At 36.5% G+C, this 9,170-nt stretch overlaps 1 protein-coding gene across 1 annotated transcript in view; it reads right to left on the reverse strand.

Annotated features, from left to right (window-relative positions):
* Positions 1-7,506, reverse strand: part of Psn (presenilin) — a 39,896-nt gene extending 32,390 nt beyond the window's left edge. The window contains exon 1 of the mRNA XM_081730640.1: positions 7,221-7,506. Coding sequence (XP_081586766.1) covers positions 7,221-7,382 — 162 coding nt within the window. The 5' untranslated portion in view covers positions 7,383-7,506. The remainder of the gene's footprint in view (positions 1-7,220) is intronic.
* Between the last annotated feature and the right edge of the window lie 1,664 nt (positions 7,507-9,170).

A 9,170-nucleotide genomic window follows, 5' to 3' on the forward strand; every position in this document is an offset into this window, starting at 1 on the left:
TACTCGAGAGTTTCTATGAGGTCAAAAGTAACAACCAAACTTTCCTTTTAAAAAAAATAAAAAGCTCCAGTTTGTAATCTTACACACACACGAGAAATCACACTTGATTAATATAACAAAATAGATCCAAACTTCCCTGACGCTAATCCGACCCTACTCTATTATACTCCTTTAAGGCGGTCCTACTTATCAATGAACAGCTGGCGCGTGTATTATAAAGTTTACCCTTTGAAAATTGCATTTCTTCTTATAGTATTTCGAACATATATCGTAACACCTACACCACAAGTCTCACAATCACTTCCGAACATAATGAAATACAATCTTAAGGGAAATAGGGTAAAGTTCGTTAGCTGATACCCAGCTAAAATAAATAAAATTTCAACCGTTATCTGAATAGTGCAACAGTGATGGTTAAATTACATTTCTGAAAGAAAATCCCAAAATTAAAAGTACAAATGAAAGAAATTTATACAACAGAAATGAATTAATTCCAAGTAGTGCAATACAAAAGGTTCCAACACGACCATGACGTAACCCTTCTTATTTTTATTTTCACCGATCTTCTTCCAAAAATGCAATTAAAACAATACTATTTGAACAGCCATATAATCAATTTCAATTCATGCACATTACGAATGAAAGAACAAACACGTTAAATAATACTAATAATAATAAATCATCCCACCAGGCTAGGATGTTTAACTACGGAGAAAAACGAAGTTAAATTCCGGACTATATTAGTTCGCGTATTGATGCGATATTAGCTAAACAGGTAATAGAGCATAATATCGCAGTGTTTCAAACCTACTGTTTTTTTAAATAACCTAGGACGTGAAGACTGTAGTAATGGAAGAAATATAGAAATGTAGAGCGGAAAGTAATAAGAAGGGTGTTGCATCTGAACCAAACATCGTGAAATACTACAGTATTTGTGTGCTCTTTAGTGGCCACCTAGCATAATTTGGTTTACGTTTTCAAGTAAGTTCGTGTTTTATGCGCTGTAGTTTCAATGCCATATGTGCACATGCTGAAGTTATAATCAGCCCTTCTAAAGCCAACCTCCGCCCATTTCTTGTTAGAGAAGTTCATATTTCATGAATAAAGTATTCCCTGATGTCAAGGTTGAAATTTTCCCCAGCCCAAAAATTCCGTTTTTCTTGGGAGGGGGCAACCCACAATAAAACTAAAAAAAATCTACCTCCAAAAATATTCAAAACTTGGATTAAAATTATAACCTTTATGTGATTATAATTATTTAGCTTAATCATGTTTCTTAGTACACATCCAGCTTCAGAATTGGTTTAAAATATGTAATTATCAACAGATTATCGCCAGAATAGAACACCAGTGAAGAAAAAAAGTTGGAATCATGCATAACGAATTTTCCTTGTGCTCGATCAAATTCGCTGTAACAGTATTCAACTGTAATCTATTATATAAAAATGAAAATAATCTTGTTTGAGATCGCATCAGGGGGGAATAGCTAAACCGTTTGAAATGAATTTTTGGATACAGTTATCACGTAACTCGAACTGGGTTGATATAATGTTACTTCAATCAAAATGCGGATTATCAAAGTAAGGAAGGGGAGGAGCGAAGGTTTAAATTTATGCGAAAAACTGAGTATCTCACGATGTTGTCAAGTTAGAAAGATAAAACATGGTAGGCCTATATAAACCCATCATTAAACGTAAGTGGAACCGTCTCACGAGGAAACGGTCTCAAGTGTAAACAACCGATTTGGCTGGGGTCCGAATATTGTTACGGGAGACCAAAGTAGGAGACACGTATTTTGGCGTTTGGACCCATACGCAGAAATTTCCGAAATACGGGGCCCCAAAGTTGCCCTTCATGCTATAACTAGGAAGCGAATGACGTTACTGGTACGGAATGTTGGCTTGGCTTGACTTGGAATAAGATGTTAAGATATATGTAAAAGTATGTGACTTGTGTTTGTTGTTAGGTCCCACAAAAAGGAATGTCGAATATACATGGTCCCATATTGCTAGATTTTCAATAACGCCACGAAGTTGGCATATGTGGTACCCATGCAATTCTGAACAAATGTTCAGCTGGCACGAGCCGTCGAGGGTGGATCTGCTGACCACGAGGGTGTCAACGGAGCAAAAGAATGTTTGCGATTTTCGCCTGTATTTCTATGGCTAGGATGTGTGGAAACTGGGCGGAACACTTTTGTGCAAGAGAGTGAACATTAATATTTAATCGATATGGCGTGTATTGTCAGGAAACCAGGCAGTGTGGCGAAAGTAAAGTTTGCCGGCCTGTCAGGTTCGGTCAAAAAAACTACATCTTTTCGACTTGGGCTTATAATAGCCATATTCGGACCCCAGCCAAATCGGTTGTGTACAAGTACCGCCATTCGCTTCCTAGTTACAGCATGGAGGGGCACTTTGGGGCCCCGTATTTCGGAAATTTCTGCGTATGGGCCCAAACGCCAAAATAAGTTTTTCCTATTTTGGTCTCCCGTAACACATATCCGGTTCCCAGCCAAATCGGTTGTGTACAAGTACCGCCATTCGCTTCCTAGTTATAGCATGTGGGGGCACTTTGGGGCCCCGTATTTCGGAAATTTCTGCGTATGGGCCCAAACGCCACAATACGTGTCTCCTACTTTGGTCTCCCGTAACACATATCAGGACCCCAGCCAAATCGTTTGTTTACACTTGAGACCGTTTCCTCATCAGTATTTTTTTAAAAGAATTCCCGTCTTAAGAGGAGTAGGGGAGGATTTCCCTAATTTCTTTCTTTACACTGAAATCAATGTTGCCTGCTGTTTGTGATCGTATCACGGGAAAACGGTTGAACAGTTTGAAATGAATTTTTGAACATAAGTTGAAATGGGTTTTTACCATATTAGTTTTATTCAAGAGTGCATCCTAGGAGGGTGGATTGAGGGGGTTCAAAATTTATGTAGATAATACAGTATGTTACGAGGCCGCTAAATTAGGAATATGAAATTCGGTATATAAACTCCTCATTAAAAATAAGAGAACACGTGTTCCAGCGCTTTCGAAAAATTCCTTTTAAGGAGAGGGAAATTCTTTATAATTCCTTTCTTCATGTACTGAAAACGATGTTATTTGTTTGTAATCGCATCCGGAAAAACGGTTCAACAATTTAAAATGCACTATGGAAAAATATAGTACCTACCTTGAGATTTTTTTTAATTAGTTACTTCACTAAAGAGAACATTCTAATGGAAGTAGACAGGGCTCAAATTATTAGTCAAAAATTCGGTATCTCAGGAGCCTGGCAAGTGAGGACGATGAAACTGTATAAAAACTCATTATTAGGAATAAAGGGACACTTATACCCCCTATTTGAAAATTTCTATTTTAAGGGGCGAAGGAGAGCATTTTCTATCATTTCTTTCTTTACATTTAAATTGAAGCCGCCGGTTGTTTATGATACTGTCACGGAGAAACGGTTGAACAGTTTGAAATGAGTGTTTCAACATAGCTAAGATTTTACCATGTAACTTTGATTAAGTGCGTATCCTGTTGGAGGACTTCAAAATTTATGCCAAAAACAGAATATATCCGCATAAATTCTTTTGATTATTACTATACTTTCATTGATATGTATATCTTAAGGGGTAAAGCAGGCTCAATGAACCAAAGTCTTCCCGTGGACAGAACGGTCATTCAAGCTAGTCTGGAATAAAAAGCAGCATGACTACATTCCCTTTGTTTTTGTAGTACATACTCGCGTATTAATACAAACAAATAATAAAATATCTTTCTCCATGTGTCAGTTAATTACAAATCGAAAACGCTTCACTTAGAAAAGAAAATTACTAAATATATACTCTAGTGGCAATGAGATCGTGGAACTCCTGACTTCGTTTTGAGTATCTGGTGCAGTATGTAGCATATACTACAATTATTGTATGTTGCAAAGGCTTTTTAATCGTAAAATCTATTTTACGAAGATAAATTGGCAACTTGAAATAAGAATTAAAAAAAAATCCATTTAGAACATCTCAGTTCTTCTATAAAATAATTTTTTACTTTAAAAAAACATTCATTTAAAAAAGCCATTTCTTATCTTGACTCCTTAACGCCTTTGAACTTAACATACTATCCCAGTATTTGCCAAGTGTTTTGAGGAATCTACATGAACCTTCAGTCAGGACTGCTGGCTTAAGGATCCTGTGTGTAATAGATTATATTCCTATTCCATATTATATAGAATTATCCACATCTTTGTTACTCTACAACATTGCCTACTTAATATGATCTTGAAGCTTTGCTGGCGTCTACTATTAATCCAATGTTCTCGGGATTGCTGCCAGAGTGAGTGTGTTGCCGCTGTATCGTAACGAAAGCTCAGCACAGCAACACTCACTCTGGCAGCAATCCCGAGAACATTGGATTAATTGCCTACTTACTTCTTCCTAGAAACCGAAATAGCGAGTGCCAACGTGCAAGCGACAGAATTAAATACACAGCAATACAGCTGCATTTTAGGATTACTTGTGTAAAATCATTACAAGTGTCTTACGCCGGATAAAATAAATGCATATGAAAGATGGCTCTACTAGATGCTATTTTCCACCGGTGGCATATTTGTGCACTCTGTACAGGGCTTGTATTTTATGTTTACTAGTGCAGTGTTTACTAGTATGAAACCATGACAAGTGCTATTGAAACTAGTATCATTGCCAAAACAAATTTCTTACCACTATTCCCGCTCGGGCACATACCACCATCGATAACGCGCCCGCTCCTTCCGGACGCATCCATGAGCGGGTCTACTAGCTTCGTGCTGATCTGACTCCGTTAGATGGCATTCGTGGGTTTTAGTGGCCACATAGCATAGGTTGGTCTGTATTTCTACACTAGGTTTTATGATACACTCTGGAAGCCATATTTATACGGATATCGTACAAGAATTGTAACTCTTTAACAATACTCCTTGTGGCCCCTTTGAATTTAATCTATTCCAAGTGAGATATTTTAATGGGTTCATTCACGCAGACGGTTCTACCAAACAGAAAAGTTATAGGTAAAATATGATGTGAAATATGTTTCGTGAAGGAATGAGAGTGTGAAAATAATTAATTACTGTCAGTGCACAGCATAATGAAATGAATTTCGAGTGAAAGTATCATACGTGTAAGTGCGCTTCTCCATTATCCTCATTTATGGGTATACCGTTCAGGTGCTCCGCTGCGCTTCTGCCCTGACTCGGTTAGATAGCATTAGTGTTTTCTAGTGGCCACCTAGCACAAGTTGGTTCGTATTTTACGCATTGTAGCTTTTATGCCATGCTTGAACACTGTATTTATACTAAGTACTCCTGAAATCCATCTGGGATATAGTATACATGAAGCTGCATCAGTTCCCGAAGGAGCAGGACGCTCATGTTTTTAGGGATTATTCATTGAGTATGTACGAACTTACAAAGGGGGTAACAAAGCGACTTTTATTTACTTATCGACTGATACGAAAATAAAAAAAGAACGTACCTGTACTTTATATTTGCATGTGTAGTGCCCTTGTACTTTATCTATGACTATGTGTGTGTGTGTGGGGAGGGGGAATTTAACGCATATCGCATGTCTTGTGCACATGGATACTTCTTACTATTGCACTACGTAAAAAATTTATAGTATTTCATGTAGAAGTGGTAATAGAAAACAGAAGAAACGCAGATAAGGGGGTTCTCATGTATACTATTACCTCAATCTGCAAGTAGTAATGGAGCCAGTGGCGTATTTAGGGGGTGGCTTCCGGGCTTAAGCCGCCCCCCCCCCGAAATCTTACTTAGTATAGTAAAGTAAATGAAATATCTTGCAAATTTTCACATTTCCAGGCAAAGCCCCCCCCCCCCCCCCCGAAAATTAGCAAAGGCCCTCCCGAAACAAAATCGTAAACACGCCACTGAATGGAGCTCTTCATTTATTGCATTCTCTGCTTAAACAAAAAAACAAAACCAAAAAAAAAGTAAAAACTCTAACCTGACCTGAAAATGGAAGGGCAAGAGGTTACTTGGTGCTGAACAGTGACTTAAACCTCGCCAAGTTACTGTTAATCACAAAAGGAACTCTTACCGAGAACAGAACCCAACCAACCCCTGTGGGGCTTCTAACCCGTTCCTACTCCTCCTACTACTACTATTACTTACACTATGGATCCGTATAGTCGGCAAAAAGTAAACTTTTTAGAGGACAAGAAGTAGTAAATTAACGAAAGAATTTTTCGACATCCTTTCTAGTGGTACACCAAAAGTAAACCTGTAAGTAAATTTCCTCATAAATTATAAACATTTCACATTTTTCAGCCTGAAAATACTGAACCTACTCTGCAGCACTAAGACCCTAATATTGGTAAGTCTTTACTTTGACTCCAACTGTGACTTTAATCGGTTCTTATAGGTTCAGTTACTTCTTGGAACTGTAGTAACATTGTGGCCCTTGGACTTATAGTATAATTCTTAACATCGTATATTACTTTCACTGTGTTAGTAATTGTAATCGGATCACATGAATCGGTTGAAGTCACTGTTTGGCTCAAAGTAAAAATTTGCCTTAATATTTTCTTCTTCACATGAAGGTAGCCTATAGGTAAACAACTCGCAACACGTTTAACATTTGGGTAAATGTTTAGCAGGCTGGGTCCAGAAGTACATAAAAAATGCAAAATTTACGGGAAAAATGCAAGATGCAAGTATTTAGGCCCAACATAACCTAACCAAATCTAAACTAACTTAAACTAATCTGAACTAACTCAACTAATGTAATATTAATAGAAATAAGAGAAATTCTATATTTTTTTCGGACCCTACACTAATATAATTGGTCAATGTTCCGTTAAAGGGGTCCAGTGTCTTTGACACCACTTCTTTCTATTGATTTTCGTTTGATCACATAATATATCGTTATATTAGGTTAGGTCAGGTTAGATTAGGTTAGCTTAGGTCAGGTTAGGTTAAATTAGGTTAGCTTAGCTTAAGGTAGTCCAGTGTAGTTTTGGACCCCCTTAACGGAACATAGACCATATAATTTAACATAAAGTAACCTAACCTAAAGTAACCTGAACTAACCTAATGTGAACAGAAACTACCGAAATTGTACCATATTTTACCAAAATAGCTGAACCCCTTCTGCTAAACATTGTCCAACATTTGTAACATGGACAATTAAAAAAAAAAAAAAAAAAAACACGCAAATTTAAATAAACAAACAAAGTTACCTCTTGTTCTGCCTGTCTATCTTGTGAGTCAACAGGAGGTGCTCTTCGTTTTGACTTCAATTTCCTTGACTTCTCAGCGGCGAGATCTCCTCGTACTTCGCCAACATGCGCATCCATCAGACCAGTATATTCTGTTGCAAACTCAAACTCACTATCAGACATTCACAACGGTTAAAAACGGAAGAAATGTCTTCCTACATAAACGCCTACACTATAAAATCAAGTCCACAGCCAAGTAAGTGCTTGTTTCCTTTTCGTTGTCTTCTTCCTCTTCTTTGTCACTTTTACTTAGTTTCGTGAATTCTTCTTCTTCATCATCATCAATTTAATCCCTGAGAAGCACCGTTGTATCGTATTGTATTTATTTTCTTCCTTTTTTAATAATTAGCAAGAGTAAAAATCAGGGGAATGCTGGGGACGTCCTCTCCACACTTCTGAAAAATATCTATGGTGGGGACATCCTCTCCACACTTTACAAAAATTACAATGAACAATGATAGGTACGGGGACGGCGTGACGTCATGCGTCCCCTACCTTTTCAGATCCATTTTTACCCCTCACATTTAGTATTGTAATGCATCTGAACTGTATGCGTCATTTATGAATAATCACAAAAGAAACAATAATAATGTAAATTACACACATTAGGTTAATAATTATGCCTTACATTTTGCATGATGTTGTTGTACCTTACCGTACCCTTTGCATGCATAATAACTTTATTAAAATCGAGTAAGTAATTATTACTTGTAGTGTATGTAAAAATCTTGCGCATACGTATATCTAATGATAAAAACAAGTAATGACTGACATACTGTAAATCATATAAAATTTTAATGCAGTTACCAATTCGAGTATTTGCAGTTACCGAATAAAAGCAGTGTTATAATAAATATATCTCTGGAGTCCTTTTTTAAATTTAGCATTTACATTCTTTTTCATATGATACAGTTCTGCGTTCTACAATAGAAACGTTTTTGTTGTTCTTCCACTTCCGTAAGAATATTCGCTAGGTGTCTCTTTACATATATCAGTAAATTTATGGTATGAAAACAGAGTACTGAAAGCATACGAAGTTTCTTAAATATTAGTTTGCTGTGATCTTACTTCATTCTTATCATTCGTTTCTGTATTGTAAAAATTACTTTGGATCCGTGTTTATTTTCCCAAAATATAATGCCGTATGTTAAATTCGACTGGAATAATCCGAAGTAAACTGTTTTCAAAGTTGAATCTTTTAACACGTTTTTAAGTACTTCAATTGCGAAATAAGTCTGATTTTTTTTCCTAAGCTTAGTTATATGCACATTTCTGGAGAGATTTTTATCTATCCGAATTGCTAAGAAATTGGTTGATTTCACAGTCTATTTCGTTATTTTCAATTAAGACATTCACAAACTGTGCACGTTCATTGCACAAGTGATGATGATTGATTGCTTGTGTCTGTTCAGTGTTTGATTTAAGCTTATTTTCTTGAACCCAGTGAGATAATTCACAGATGATCTCATTCACACTACCTTCAACATCCTAATTTGTTTTTCCTGTTACTATAATACTAACGTCATCTGCATAAAAGGATACTTCTGCTTAAGGAATATTACTTGGTAGGTCGTTAATGTATATCAAAAAACAATAACGACCCTAGTACGGATTCTTGTGGCACTCCACATTATATTTCTTGTTTCCCTGATATGTGCTATGTAGTTTAGTTTGTTCATTTGTTACTGTATCTAATTTCTACTACTTGCTGCCGATTTTCTACATACGATTTAAACCATCTACATATGATTTAAACCATTTGGACGCAATGTCTCTTACTCCATAATCTTGTACCTTTGAAAGAAGATGTATGTGTGACACTAAGTCAAATGTTCTGGAAGGATCAGGAAAAACACCTATACATTTCTCCTTACTATCTAAACTTCTATGTAGTTTCTAGGAAGATATACA

The sequence above is a fragment of the Thermobia domestica genome, chromosome 11 (assembly GCF_964235325.1).
Source record: "Thermobia domestica chromosome 11, izTheDome1.hap1.1, whole genome shotgun sequence".
Lineage (NCBI taxonomy): Eukaryota > Metazoa > Arthropoda > Insecta > Zygentoma > Lepismatidae > Thermobia > Thermobia domestica.